Genomic DNA, 16,168 nt, shown 5'->3' on the forward strand with positions numbered 1-16,168 from the left:
CCATGAATTATAATTATTTGATTTTTTTTTTCTTTGTCCTCCGATTTGAGGGCATTTTTTTGGAGTGATGGAAAAAAAATAATGGATAGCTGTCATGGAGGTACGTTGTTGTGTGTTGTCTTTTTTTATTAAGGCTGTTAAAAGAGTCATGGCTCTAAATACCTGTGTTATTTAGTGCTGTCTCATGTATGGTGTGCAGTTTTGTTAATACAACAGAAAGGACTAATTCTCATGCTGCTGTTTGCAGGAGGGTATGTAATGGGTTAAGAACTTTTAATTCAGGGTAAAACTGATGTAGCACAGACCCAAAAAACTTGAGCAAAGTGTCTTCTAAATCAACACCCTTTCATGCCTGTTAAACTGTGATAATTTTTCAGTATTTGTGAAGAGATCTGTATCTTCCATCCCTTCACAGCTTTAGCAAATGTAATGGTTAAGTTGCAAACTGTCAGACAGTTTTGTAGACACTAAAGGGATTATGTTAATCTAAAATAATTCGCTTTGTTTTATTACTATTTATTTAATATTTCTAATAGAAAAAAGCTACTTTATTCACTGGAGCATAACTAAGGGATTGGGATTGTGTTTTCGTGCTGTGTTTTGTAGCCATGCTGCTGCAAAGCTACATAAGAAATTTTAATGTCTGGCCAGAAAGATAGCTGAACAGATTTTTAGGAGTTTTAAATCTTTGCTGTCAACATTGTAAAGTAATGTAATCAACGTGTCATCTTCCTAAATAATAGGGGGAATTTAGTTCCTGGAGAAGTGAGCTCCTGTAAGTTTTTCTTGCATACCGATCTAACAAGCAATGGGACTAAAAACCTTTGATTTCACTTCATGAAAAGAAGACTATTGTAACAGAGATGTATTTATTTATTTATTTTTGTGCTCTGAGATTAATGAAGAAGCAGGAGCTGAGATCACAGTAGTGCCTGGCAGTGTTACTGTAGCTACATGCATGCATTACCTGCCTGCCTTACATTTCACAAATACTTATTTTCAAAGGCTTCTGCCTCTGTATGGGAAATTTCTCTGCAGATTGCTTGGCATTAATTTGTCCTTAAACATTTGAATTCAAGAGCAAATTACTGGAATATATTAATAGTTAAGTGGCTGCTAATTGGTGTTTTAAGATCCCTAAAAGTAGTTCTCCGTATATTACTCTGTAACTAGTTGAACTGAAAACTGCATAAGTCTTATAAATGCGTGTTTGACAAGCAATTAGTCTGTCATGGAATCATGCTGGGAATGTACGAGTAGGAGAAAAAATGAAGTAATTTATTTAATTTGAGAATCAATGTCTGCAGACGCTGTGACTATTTTGCAAGTGAACCTTAATAGTGAAAGATTGTGCCATGTAAGTGAGGAGTCATCTAGATCCACCAGACTTTCAACTTTACTGTTGAATATCTTAATACTTTTGTCCTAGTTTTATTTATTTATTTGTTTGTTTATATTTAAACAAACTGTTTTTAGCCGGTCCTGGAAGACGTGGTTTGCTGCAGTGCCAGTAGCACAGCACAGATGTCATGAAACAGAAATATTGTAGACAAATTATACATTACATAATTTGAGTCCGTATTTTCTGGTTTCCAAACTAAGCTAAATCTTACGTAAATATTCTTTATTATTGAGTAGTGATTAGGCAGTCTGTTGTCTATGGTTAGGGTAATTTGGAAGCTGTCATATAAGATGTTTCACGTTGTTATGCCTTTCCAGTAAGAGCAATCTCATTCTGTATACAGTACTTTTAGGAATTTTTTAAAATCATCTTGTGTCATGAGATTTCACCCATATTTTATCTTTTTAATAATTACTGGGAGCTAGTATGTCATAACAATGAGCAATTTTAAAGCTGAACAAAAAGTATGTTGTCTTGAGGTAGCCATCCCCAGCCTTTGCGTTTTAGTGTTGTCGTCCAAATTTACATAAAATAATTTGCAAAGGGGTAGAAATGTGGAAGTTCAGAACACGGATATTTTTCCAGGCATAGCCTTTGTTCTATCTGTCTCTCTTGCTGTTTAGCTTATTTTTTTTTTTATTAAAGAGTACCAAAATACTCTTTGATATCCAGCATAAGCTTTTGTTTCTGTTAAGTTAGAAGTGTAAGAAGTTGTGATGTTAGTCACTAGAGCCAGGGTACATGTACGTGTCAGAAGGCAGCAGATGTATCAGTCTGCTCCTCTCCCTGTATGCGTGAATGCTTTTTGAGTGGTTGGTTTGGGGTAGGTTCTTTTCTTCTTTTACTGTTGAAAATAGTATTTTGGCTTGGATAGATTCTGATCAGTAAGATTCTTTATTAATATGTTCATGTTATTTATTTTCATTGCACTATAAAAACGCACCAAGTTGGGGATTTATTCTTGAGCTTGTGCTTTGTTTGTGGAATTATGCAGTGACAATATAAAATTAAAGGGCTGTGCAAAGTGTGAGGGTTTTTTCCCAGGATTGTAGAAGTATATCTAACTGTTGAAAGGCTTCCTAGTGCATGTCGGCATGTTGTAGGAACTACAGGAAAAAGTTTGTTGAAGCCACCAAAGAAGTAGGGAGAAATGGGAAACCACATCTAGAGTGCTAATTGTAAACTATTTCAACGCGTGCTCTCTTGCTGATGAAGTGAATCATCTGTATGAATATATTCATGTGGAATTTTTTGATGAAATGTTAATTTTTTGCTTTATTAGCAATTCTATTGTTTCGCAGCTTTTCATGAAGTATATTTGTTGTAAAGAAAGCAAGCTGAAATAAAGCAGAATGCATAGAAGACATTTCATTGTAGTTCAATTACAGCTTTTGGTTAAATTTTAACCACGATGGGGACAAATGTTGGCATTCTGTGAAAACTGTGGGTGTAACTTCACGTCTAGCACTTGGAAATACTTTGAGACTTGCAAAGCTGGGGAAATGCCAGCAAGTATAACACAAACTACAGGAAAAAGCTGACTTTCTTCTTTGCCTTGCAAAGCCTGCCAAAGATAACAAAGGTAGAGGTTGCCTCTGTTAATTTATGGGGACATAATTAGTAATTTTTAAAAATTTAAATATTATTGTGTTCATTTAAAAATCCAAACTGAATAATACTTTTTACGACTTAAACCCAAACCAGTTTTAGTTGCTAAAATAACAGTTTCAAAATATCTGTTTGTGTAGGAAGGTGATAGTGTGTCTTGTCTGTAAAAGTATCTGGTCTGAAATAAGTTTTATTCCTGCAGAATGTTTTACAGAGCTTTGCATTTAGAATAACAGATCGCAGACTGGTGTGTAACAGGAAAGATTTGATATTTGCATGAGGCTGTATAAAAACCGTGTTCGTCTGCTTGGGAGTCTCATAATACAGTCATGGTGCAGAAAGAAGTGGTTGTATTACAGCTGATTTCAGTAAAGCTTTATTTTATTAATCCAGATTGCCTATGTTATTTGCCTAATACTTAAAGCATGTTTTTATCAGTGTTAATTACGAAGACTTTGCTGTTTGTTCCCAAATTTCCCATTTTTTTTATTGTTATAGTCTGATCATAGGAAAAATCCACATATATTCTTACTTACTGTAGAGTTTCCTGAAGTCATGGTATTAGCAGGTCAGAACAAATGTTTCGACAGACATACATCTGCCATTACCTGTTTAAAAACCTAGTAATGCCAATATCAGTTCTGTTGAAAATGCCATCCAAAATTAGTTTTTGACAAATAGAGAGCTAGTAGAAGAACATTATTTCAAAATACTTATTGAAATGTGCAGATAGCAGAACTCCGTGAGTAGCTTTCATTGTAAGCAATGCTTCTGTGTTCAAAAGGAACCTATCTTGATGCTGCTGCCATTTTGCTTTACTTTGTGTATTCCTTTGTCATACAATTTTATAGTTTGGATGAAATTTAAAATTCATTTACATTTTTTTCATGCATATTTTGTCTCACCGGTGCTCTTCTTTATCACTTACTTATTTCTTATTCCTCTCTGGATAATTTTGTTTTTTAAGCATAACATTGTACTATCTGTTTGGAGTTTTATCATCTCTTTATTTTGTTTAAATACAAAATAAAATAATGGATTTAAAGTCTTTGGGATTAAGCAGCTATAATTTATTACATGAAAGCAACAAAGTTAGATTAAGAATATTGCATTTCACAGGGAATATCACATTTAATCCAGATTAGGAGTAGAATTAATTGCAATGACCTTACAATTGTAAACATAATAGAATAAATAACCCTTTCTGTGCTGTGGGAATATCATAAAATACAAAATAAAAGAAATACTTTTTCCAGTGTATTTTAGATTGCTTAGTGAGGGCCTTTTAGTATATTTTATTTCACTTTTATTTAAAACAACAACAACAACAAACATTTAGTTTTTATAAATTCAAAAAATCTTGATCCTCAAGCAGGATGGGTTGATTGCATGCAAGAATGCTCATTGTTTTTTGCAAAAAACAACTGTTACCAATTTTTTATTCTACAGAACCCAAAACATTGCATTTGTTGTCTCTCCCTCTATAATGAGGCTTTGTATGTATGTTTTGGTGTTATATTCACCAGTGTTATCAGACTGAGAAATAAATAAATGCAGGATTAAATGATGAAAGGGTCAGTCAGGTATTAAGATAAGTTTTTGTTTGTTTTGTAGTGTGAAACAGCAAACCAACCATTTTTGTCATATTTCTAAATATAGTCCAGAAAGCTACCAGTACGACATCCTCTGAGATAGTGATAGATAGAGCTGCCTTTGCTTCAGCTAACGTAGGAAGCGGCATGGGAAAAACTTTCTGAATTTGTGGTTTGAGAGCAACTGTTTAGATATTAAGGAAGTCTTAAATATGTAATAGGAAGAAAAGGCAAAATGAGCAGGAAAGCCACAAAATGCAGAACTTTGTTCCTTTAGCTTACCATGCATTTTAAAACAAAAGCAAAATGTGAATTGTAACATTTGGGTAAGAATATTGCGTATTGAAGGACATAATAAATGAATCCTTTTATCAAAGAGAGCTTTAGGTGAGTTTCATAGCAAGGATTAAAGATATGGATCATGAGGCTGTTGCATTATTTAATGTGGAATAGAACAAAAAAGTAATTACGAGAAATCTTTTTGTGCCGGACTGACAGAATACCAGGGTATTGGAAGAAAATGCCCCCTGAGCAAGTTCCTCGGTTTTATTTCCCTGTGCCTTTCTCTGAAGCAGTAGATGCCGTTTGGTTGGCCACCCCTGGATTTTGGATTAAGTCATCTCTGCAGCAGTTCCTATTGCCCTGTGTCTGTGTCTCACTCATGTGGTTTGTTTAATGTAAACCTCCTCAATTTTTAGCTAAACCAATGTAAAGCTCTGTGTGGCCTTCATTAAGTAGACTGAAGTGGTCTTGTTGAATTTAATCAAACCTAAATAAAGCTTTTAAAATTCTGTGTGAGATGATTCATACATAAACTTGTGCTGGCTGCATTAAGCTGATGTGGTTATTTATCTCAATGGAACTCATGCAGCTTTTACACGTGCATGGCATTTACAGCTCCGTAACCCCTTTCTCTGACAGTGTTGCTCTTCCAGCACGAACTTCTGCTTGAACTTGCTTTCTTTTGCTTAGAGATATGCTTTCTAGTACCCTGGTTTGATAAGTCATGCTTCCCAAGATCCATTTCACTCATCCAAGATACCCAGGCTGTTTAATGAAGAGAATCTGTAATTTCTGCGTATCAGGCTGTATCCTGCTCGCTGCTGGTTTTCACTGAGGTAGAGGTTTGAATGTGGAAAATTTTTAAAGGATTTGTGTGTCTATGACAGGGTTTGTATCCGTTAGCCAAAACTGTCGTGTGGTATGGAGATTGGGAAGGAGGGGGGGCCCAGATTTGTCTGTAGAAGAAGCTCTTCTCCCACCTCACCCTTTGGAAGGGCCTTTGGCTCTGCTCTTGTCTGGGCCTGGTTTTAGCTCTTCAGATGATTCATCTTAGTATCCCTTCTAAACACTGGAAATAAAACCTTCATCTGTACTTGAAGACGAAGGAATTCCCAGCCTTGTTTGTATATGCAGCCAATTATATGTAGACCTCTGCTTTTAAATAGTATGATCGGCAAATCCACTCTATTTTTGAACTTAGTGATAACCACCGAGTACTTCAAGCTTAGGAGACAAGATTTTGTGCTGTCTTTAATACCACAGTTCATTCATAGTTATTCATAGGAACCTTCTTGCCATCCAGCATGAGAGTCACCATAAGATATGCTTAATTGTTTTTAACAGGTTAGTGCTAGAATTGTGTACGTGGAGAGAAGTCAACATTGTTGTCTCATCAGCTTATTAAGAAATGGTGGTTCTTGTTTTTCTCCAACAATGTTTTGTACTGGTTAAAAAGAAAAAAAGTCACATTTAGACATAGTGGGCTAATCTATTTCAGTTGATAGCCTTTGAGGAAAGGCTTTATGCATCGCAGCATTCTTCAGGCACTTAAATATTTCTAGTGTGCAGAGCAATTTTCCCCTTAAGCTGAGCTTAACTCTTTAAATGAAGATAGCATTAGAACAGACAGAAAAAACCACTGAAGTTGCAGTACCCTGTAGTGGATACTAGTGGCTATACGGAGTGAGGACAGAGTGGGCACGCAGTGCTGCTTCCCTTGTAACGCTCTGAAGCTGAAGACATTTTCAGAGCCAGACATGGCATCTTTATTTAATAACCCATGAATAGATTTACTGCACGTGTTATTAAAACTGTTTCAAGGGAAATATATCTCTTTAATTACTGTATATTAGTCACACAGGCTGGTTTTGATGATCAAATGATCCCTGTTTGGAAAGACAAAAATTTAATATCTTTGAATGTTTGCTTAACCACAGAGACCTGATCCTCTCTCAAAGGGGACTGACACTGGGGAAGAAGAGTCTGGAACTGTCTTAATAACATGTTCATTTATTTTTATTTTTTCATTCACAACCTTCCTGCTATGAAACCATAAGATGGATGGTTGTTCCCTTTTCTTTTCAGTGTCTACTTACAGATATCTTGTAAGAACATGGTATTTAATATTTATTCAATATCTACATGTGCACTGCCACCATTTGTCATCTATGTAATTTTAGTCTTCCATCTTGCTTAACAAACAGTGTCCAGACTCTTTATTTTTACTGTGTGGTTAGTAGAGGTCTTTCCATCAAAAAAAGTACATAATGCTGCAGCTGTTTTTCTCTTACTGCTGTGCCCCTTAAATGTCATCAAGTTTACAGAACCAAGGATGTGAACAAGTGAATTATTCATTTTTAAAGAAAATAGCTTGGAGCCTCTATCGTATTTAGCCCCTCTGACTAGACTTAGAAAAAAAATTGAGCTGTTTTAATCATTTGAGATTGGGGTACAGGCTTTGACAGAAGAAGTGTGGAAGTGCTGTGCTATATTTCTTCGTTACTGAAGCAGCTTCTTTTGCTCCAAGTAAAGAGACAGCTTCTGTTGTCAGCAGATGTGTCAGCATTGGTGTGTTAATCCTGTGGTACAAGAACCTGTATTTGCTCTTCATATCCTACAGATACAAAATAAAGGATATTTTTGTCTTTTAACCAAATTGTGCATGTTACTGAAGAGTATTGGGGTGGGGAGGGGAGATGCCAATTCAGAAAAACCCAAACAAACCAAAACCTCTCACTTCTTCCTGGAGACTTATTAGATGAACATGATCAAGAGCTATGTATGACTGCAAAAACCACAGTGATGATAAACAAGACATGTTAAAAAGAAACCACTGATTATTGCCATGCACAGCGGATAAACTGATTTAAAAAGTGTTCTGGTAGGAAGCTTTGTTTTCACTGTAATTTGATGCAGCCTTATGGGTAACTGCTGTAGTTTATAGATACCTGCAGCCCTTCTGCTTGTCTGCTTTTTCTGCTGTCATTAGCGTAATATTTTATATAAATGAATGACAAGTCTTATTGCAGTATCATAGTTACTTCACTGAGTTAAGTAGTGCATTTTTGACTTCATTATTAAATCTTATTTATTAACGGAAATTGTAAAAATTCATGCTTATGTATTCGGAGAAAAAGGATCGGGTTTAAATCTGGATTTAGTCTACTTTTGTATTTATTGGGCATTTCTTATTTAAGCCACATTTTTTTAATGTTAATTTGTAAAAATGATGACAGATTATGACAGTCCGTATTTCAGTTACAGTATTCGATTTCATCCTCCTGGAGTAGTAAATAGTCTATGAGCTTCTAAATTTTATCTGTCTTCATCAAGGACCAAACACTTATTCACCAGATATACTGGCCAGCTGTTCAGGCATAGCTGACATATTGTAAGAATGGATATTAGCGATAGTAGAAATTGTGGCAGTAGAAATACAGGAATTGGTGGTACAGCAGAAATAGGAAATCAGTGAGATGCTACAAGCTCTCTTCAACGTCACCCTCAAGCCTACCAAATATGTAAAAAAAACAATAAAAACTGTGAAAACAATAGTGATTATAAAGATTATCAAAACTCAAAATTAGCATTTCAAACTTTTTTTTTTTTTAAACATAATTTTTCTCATTCCTTGTCAAATTCCCTCCAGTGCTATTCCTCTTTACCTGCCCATTGCTGGGCCCTGCTTAAAAGCCTTAAGTTAGGTGGGGTTCTGACATCTCTACTCCCTTACCTTCCAACAATAATCAGAACAGAATTGAAACAGCTGAGTAGTGAAATGTGTCAGCCATCGTTGCTAGCTCACGTGGTATCACTTTCACTGCACCTCAAGTCTGAAAAATCCTAGCATCAAGGAGATTGTGGAACCTTTTTTTGTGGTATAAAGCAGTCTGTAAGAAGTTGTCTTCTAAATACTGTTGAAGAGAGTCTTACCTGCTTTCCAACTTTTTCGCTCTTCCTGACTTTGTATAAGCTTTGATTGATACATAAATGTACATAGTGCCAGATGTGCTGGAAATGCATTAAAACTTTCCACAAAGTAGAATGGTGATATGCTGGATCAGTCTGAGAAGATAATTTTGTCAGAAGTGGGTTTTTGGACTTGAAACTGGGGTATGTTGTGTGGCTATTCTAAACAAAAGACATTTTAATATCAGAATTTTATTACAATATCTTTATAGGTAATACCCGTGTAATTTCAAATAAGAGGCCTAATTTGGATGCAACTCGCCAGGTTTGGGCCTAGGCTCACACCTACACTTAAGTAATATATTGTTTATTTTGATAATCTAATGGGACGATACCTAGCTGCATAATCTGTGTTTAAAAATATTTCCTTCTCTGCGTGAAGATTGTTTGAATTTCGGGGGGGTAATTTGTATTTCTGTGAGTCGGTGGCACATGGTTACACTTCAGAGGCTAGACTAGAAGACTTTGGACTTGCAACATAGGTGCGTGTGGAGCTGAGCAGGCTTATAGGTTTGTGCAGGCCTGATACTTCTGGGAAACATGAGAATTTCTGTGAAGATACTTGTCTGTGCACAGTTAATGTGTCTGAAAGCTGCATTTTTAACACTTTGTACACTTCCTACGTATGGTAGATTTACTGAGCACAGGCCATGAACTCGATTCCTGTGCATCACACCTGGGAAATCCGTCACACAGCATCAGTTCATGTTCATTTTCACCTAGATATGTTTTTTATTTTAAGAGGGTACTTCAATGGCAATATCGTTTACCAAGAATATCCACTTAGTGGAGAACATTTTACAACATATTTTAAAGCAAGTTAATCACTTCTTAAAACATACTATAGGAATCCTTCTGATTTATCGTTATTCCTCTGCGTGTTTGATTGAAAACTTATTTTTTCCTTTCAGGCAGCTATAAATGGTGTAATACCACAAGAAAACGGCATTCTGCAAAGGTAAGCACAGAGCGATGGAGTAGTACATGCAGAGAATGATGCTATGTAATGGTTATGGTTTTGTTCCTGAATCCTAAGATGGTGATGTACTTCCCCTTTTAAAGCAGTTTCTGGAGCCACAAATTCAATTCCTGGCAAGGCTGATTTAACATTATTTTTTTCCCCCATACTGGTGGAGAACCAGCTCAAACGCCTACTCAAACTAGTTTATTTTAAATTCATTTGTTGTTAGGTCATTCTGTAGGATTGTTCCTTTACTAGGTCTGGATGTTGGTGTGCTTTCTAGGACTTTCAGTCTTCAGACTTCAGTGTTTTCTAGTCTTTTCAGGACTTTATTTTTTTTATTTTTTTTTTTCTTCCTCTAAATGTGTAAAAATTTGCAGGGCAAATATAAAGATATGCCTGGCTAAGTATTTTCTTTTTCCTTATGCATTTTTAAGGATATCAGTATTCCATATACCTCTGGCCAAAAAAAAGTTTGTTTATTTATTATAAGTGAATTACATGCAGCAGATATTATGCTAGATAAAGCAAGGTTGCTCCCTTCTAAAAGTAGCTTTACTGACCATCTTTCAGCTTCTGAATTAAATTTTGGCTTGTATACTGATGCCTGCATATCTTGAAGTCACTGACACATGATAGCCTAAGTGCTGATGAGGCAATTGAAAACAGCAGAACAAGAATTGAGCTACTTGGGAGAGGCAGTAAAATAGCGTTTTAAATGTTGTTGAAGGAAATACTCAATGTACTATTTTTAAAAGGTTTGTTTTGATGATTAAAGAAGATACATCATGTAGGTAAAGTGGTGTTTTGGCATATATGTCAATACTCACTAAAGCTATCATAAAATAGAGTTGTTTTTTTATTTCAAGATAAAACTTTATTTGCTCAGGAAAGTTGCTAGGTGTTTATTTATGGCTAGGTCTGCATAGTCCAATTCAGATCAAGACTCTGTGTCAAGCACTATTTCTACCTATTAACATAAGCAGAGACACAAAAACAGGATTTATGTTAGTAAGTCCTGACCTCAAAGCATTTATATTCAAAATACCAGAATGCTTGCAAGCATTTTGTCAGGGGGAAGGAGCTAGGGGGCAGTTATACCCAGCTTTGATAACAAGCATGTCCAGTGTCCACTTACAGCTTTCTTCAGTACTGATTTATTCATTTTTAGAAATGATTAGACAATGAAGGGTGTCACAAGTAGTCTTTTTTCTTTCTCTCTCTCTTTTTTTTTTTTTAAATTTTAAAGCAAGAAGTTTAAAAGGAGAGCTGAAAGGCTAAGAATCCTAGTTTCCAGTGGTTTTCAGATGAGGTTAATTTACTGACATGAAGCTTTTTATTTTCCACTAGAGGTTGCCAGTCAGACATGTAAAATGCTTTCTGTAATGGAATCAAATATAATTAATACAACTGGACTTGAAGCAAGTTAATATATTGAGGGGAAAAAATACATTTTGTTTTATGATTCAATCGTGTTGACCGAAAAAATCAAATACCTGAGAATCGGGATATTCTTTGCTTCTTAGGTCTTTTAACAAAATGGTTATATTACTTAATTCATTGTTGGACGTCAGATTTAAACAAACAAAACAAACAAACAAACAAAAAACCCCAAACATATTGCTTGTTGTTTATACTTTTTTAAAGCCTGAAAATAAGACTGTTTCCTCTACTCTTTAATCCTCTGAAGTGAGTCTTTGACCTGTGGGCATGGGTGTTTGTAGCTGGGAATTCATCCTTTTGAGCCTGCTGATGTGAGAAGTGGAGGAGCCACATGTTTTACAAGCATAATGTTTTTCTTTTTCAAATGATGTGATTTGCAATAGCTTGGTACTGTTTATGCATGGTTCTGTGACGTGGGTGCCACCCATATTACACGCTTTTTAAAATTTCAGTCCTCCTCTAGATGTCAGGTTTGATTTGTTGAAGAAACATTTCCATTGAGAAATCTCATAGTATCTTCAGGAAAGGGAGTCTTTTAAATAAGTTCTGTTCAGGAATGGAAATAAACCAACTTGCATCTCAGCATTTCCTAAATCCTTCTTTGCACAGCTCCCATTCTTTCAGTGCATACATTTTATTAGCTCACATCCTCCCTCATGATATCCTGTAACTGCGCAGGACAGATAATCTAAACAGGGAGCACCGTGTTCCTGGTAAGGACATCTACAATGCAAAGCTCTAGGCTTGCACTGTGAAGTATCTTGTCATCAAAATCTAATTTCAGTACATCATAATTTTCTTTGGCCTGGAGTAATGTTCCTTAAATTTCATGTGTTGTTACCTTTTGTTTCTAATCTCAGTTACATGTTGCAGAGAAGTTCACTGAGGACAAGGTGTGCTTCTGGGTAGTGAGGGTTTCCAAGTTTATTCTGACATTTATTTCATTTTTTTCTGATTCTTATTTCCATGTGGTACTAGCCTGATGATGTAGAAAACTGGTGGTTGCCATGGTACAAGTTTTTATACGGTCATAGCACTCCTGGAACAGGAAATAATGCTGCTTCTCAAGATAAATCCGATGTTAATTACACAGTGAACTTTAGACTAAAAGTGGCTTAAATGCCTGTTTGTCATTTAAACTGTTCTTCTATAGCACTTCTGAGTCACTGAAATATTAACGTTGTTAATATGAAAGTTAATTTCTAATTATTAGTAAAACAGTACTTTCAGATATGACAATGTAGTTTATTCAAGAGGCATATGCTGTGGACCATAGTAAGTGAATAACACTGTTCATTTTACTTTGCTAATCTTTGTTTAAACATTATCAACCTATTTTATTCAAACCTTCTTATCTGCATATGTTTCAGTGAGTATGGTGGAGAGACTTTACAAGGACCAGCGTACGGCCCCACAAGTCATTCTGCAGCAGGTTCTTCAACTCCTTCCTCATCCTCAGCATTTCGCCACGTAGTGCCATCTAGACAAATAGTGGAAAGACAACCTCGAATGCTTGACTTCAGGGTTGAGTACAGAGACAGAAATGTGGATGTAGTACTTGAAGACAGCTCCACAGTTGGTAAGGATGTATAAAAATGACATAAGAATTTTACCAGAGAAATTTCTAAAACAAAAATGAACAAAAAACATGCAGCCCCCAAAATCCAAACCCTAAAACAAATAAACAAAAAACAACAAAACCCCAACCAACCAACCAAAAAAACAAAACGAAAACAAAAACCAAAACAAACCCCTCCAAAATATCTCCCAAAAAATGCAGCCTCCACAGGTCCTAACCATTTTCAAATCTCTTTGCAGCTTTCAAAAAGCAAAATTTCACTAATCCTTTGTAAAGGTTAGTGATCTGTCAAATATTTATCTTGAAATGTAGTTGTCTTATGGACTTGCTTCAGAAACAAAATGAAGATTACTGATTAAGTTGACGCATGAAAGTGTAATTTGCAGCAGGATTAGTGTGGATGCAGTCCGCTAATAAGCAGATGATCTTGGCATTTCCTTTTTGAATCTCTATAGCATCATCCTTTTCTGCATAGGATTAGTGACAAAATTCATAGGAATTCTTGCAAGTACAAAGACCATTGTTACATTCTTTTAAAAGAAATTTTTATTTGGCTCTTTTGGGGCAGTTAAGATTCCTTTTATCAGATTCTTTTGTCTTCATTATAAATCTGATGCATTTTATACAAGTATGTTAGAAATATGCTGTTCTTACCATTGCAGAGCATATTATTTTTGATACCAAGCTGAATTAATTTTCTAAGGAAATTAAATTACTAAGGAGAAAAAGTTTTTTTTGAAGACAATATACAGATCAAAACGAAGAAATAGTTGATTAAAAAACTTGCAGAGCTGTAGCCTTATGTCTATGACGAAATTTGGAAATTGAAACTTTTTGGTCCTTATTTTTCTTCTCTGCATTTGATTTGGTATTGGATGGTGCCACCTAGTGGTGATTAGTTTGAATTCTTGATTAGTGTTCTGTCTTTTCACTGCACCGCACTGAGTTATGTCCATGCAGAGTAGATACACAAGTGGCCAAATCAGAATTGTGCAGCTGTAGTAATTTTTTTCTTATAAACTTCTTTCAGGTATAGATGATTAAGGAACAGTCAGAAGGTAGTCAGTCTAAGACTTTTGTCTGTTTCTTGGAATATGAAGGTCAAACACAGCCTTGTGTTTGACAAATAGTAGGATTTCAGCTACGGAGTTAAGGAAAGCAGCTTTTGGCTTTTTCAAAGATCTGCTTGGCAGAATCCCAGGAGAAACTGTCTTGAAGGGCAAAAGGGCTTAAGGGAGATGTTGATCTTCAAGGATAACTTCAAAACACCAAAACAGTCCATACCCACATGCAAAAAGGGGAGCAAATGTGGCAGAAGGCCAGCACAGGAGAACAAAACTTCTGACTAAGCTAAATGCAAAAGAAAGTACAACAAAGGTATAAGGTAGTGATGGGCTATCCAGAAGGAATACAGACTGTGCAGGTTTGGAGCTAAAGGAAGACCAAAGGTCAGGCAGAGCTGAAAGCACTAAGAGGTAAAAAGGGCTTCTGTAAGTACCCAGTACAGTCAGCATTAAAAGAAAAGCTCAGGAAAATGGGAACTTGCTGTTCAATGGCAATCTCTGAATTCAGGGTGTGGAAAGATTACGCAGCAGAATCTTCCTGGGAGCCATTTCTTAGCACAGGAAGGAAAAACAAAACAAAACCATTCAACCAACCAAAAAAAAAACAGGTGATCCAAGGCCAGCCTGGATTTGGTAAGGGTAAATTATGCCTAATCGTATTGCCTTTTATGATGTGATAACTGGCCCTGTGGACAAGGGGAGAACTGGATGTTACTTTCTCTGGTAAGGCCTTTTCTATACTCTGCTGTAGTATTCTTATAGTCATGTTCTTGAGATGAGGACAGGGTAAGTGAGCTTATAAGGTAGGCAGATATTTGTCTGAACTGCCAGGCTCAAAGTCCGACTGGTGAACAGTTGCTAACGTAGTGTCCCTCGGGGTCTGATCCTGGGGCCAGTGTTGCTTGATGTCTTTATTAAAAACCTGCTTGTCAAGAAGAGCACTCCTGGCAAGTTCACAGGCAGTAGCACATCAGAGAAAGTGGCTGATGTTCTGGAGGGCAATTCTGCTATCAAGAGAGACCTGGACAGCCTGGAGAAATAGACTGACAAGAGCCTTACGAAGCTCAGCGAAAGCAAATATGAAGTTCTGCATCTGGGGCAGGATAACTCCATGCTATACCATCTGGTAACTGGCTGGGGATTAATAGGCCAGGAAGAAACTTTGTGGGGAGGGGAAAAGAAAAAAAAAAGGCAGATCTGGAGGCTCATCAGTAGTGCACTCTTGCAGTGAAGAAGGCCAGCTGCATCCTAGGCTGTGTTAGCAAGAATATAGCCAGTGGATCCAGCGGAATAATTTTTCTCACCTATTCAGCACTTGTGAGACTGTCTGGAGCAATGCATCCAATTCAGGGGTCCCCAGTACAAGAAGGATATTAAAGTAGTGGAGTGAGTCCAGCAGTAGTCAGCAAGATAGTCAGGGGACTTGAGCACAAGGTGACATACAAGTAGAGGCAAAGAGAATTGGAGTGGTTCAACCTGGAGGAGAGAAGGGGAGAGGTAGAGACCTTACTACAGTCTGTATCTATCTGATGGAAGGACACAGAGAAGATGGAGCCAGACTCTTCTTGGAGGAGCATAGTGATAAGAGGAGAAGCAAAGGACACAGATTGGGACATTGAAAATTTCCATTAGATATGAGGAATATATTTGTTTATTTTAATTATGAGGGTGGTCAAGTACTGCAGCAGGTTGGCCAGAGAAGCTGTTGAGCCTCCATCCTTAGAAGTGTTCAAGATTCAGCTGGACAAAACCTTGACTAAACTGGTCTCGTTAGACCTTTGAACTTCTTTGAGTTGGCCTTGGTCTACGTGACCTCCTGAGGTACCTTCAGCCTGAATTATTTTGTGCCTGTAATAGTTACAGGAAGAAGACAGCATCAAAATTTGCAAAACACTCAAAAAGCTGTCAGACCAGTCAGACTGTGTGAACGCTCTAGTTCCCTGTGTCAGGATTATTGATCGTGGATTTGTGAATGCACACCACCTTTATTGCTGGCAAGGTGCATTGCTTCAGATAGCATGCACGTGCAGATGTGTGGATAGCACATGCAGTGTAGAACTACTGAAATAATGTCCAAATTGCCAAATCCTCATGTGATTGTGTGGGTCAGATTCATGCTCTGTGATTTTTAGCTTCATTTGTTCTTTGCTGTTTCAAGTGTGTGTTACAATGATAACTACAGTAAAACTGATTTCGTAGTAAATTTTTCCTTGCTCATTTATGAGCTGTAATTCAGTAATGTTTGAGATGGTGGTAAATGTGTATGCT

The 16,168-nt window shown here is 36.5% G+C and overlaps 1 protein-coding gene across 3 annotated transcripts in view; it reads left to right on the forward strand.

The window, feature by feature from the left end:
* The window catches only part of FAF1 (Fas associated factor 1), a 164,841-nt gene that overhangs the window by 25,533 nt on the left and 123,140 nt on the right, over positions 1–16,168 (forward strand). For 2 of the 3 annotated variants that reach the window (XM_080603293.1, XM_080603292.1), the window contains 2 exons: positions 9,765–9,811; positions 12,628–12,836. In XM_080603293.1, the coding sequence (XP_080459419.1) occupies positions 12,767–12,836 (70 nt within the window). In that variant the 5' untranslated portion in view covers positions 9,765–9,811; positions 12,628–12,766. Of the gene's footprint in view, positions 1–8,582; positions 8,998–9,764; positions 9,812–12,627; positions 12,837–16,168 lie in introns of those variants that run through there. The other variant, XM_080603294.1, reaches the window with a different exon arrangement.

The sequence above is a fragment of the Anser brachyrhynchus genome, assembly GCF_964034855.1.
Source record: "Anser brachyrhynchus genome assembly, chromosome: 8".
NCBI lineage: Eukaryota > Metazoa > Chordata > Aves > Anseriformes > Anatidae > Anser > Anser brachyrhynchus.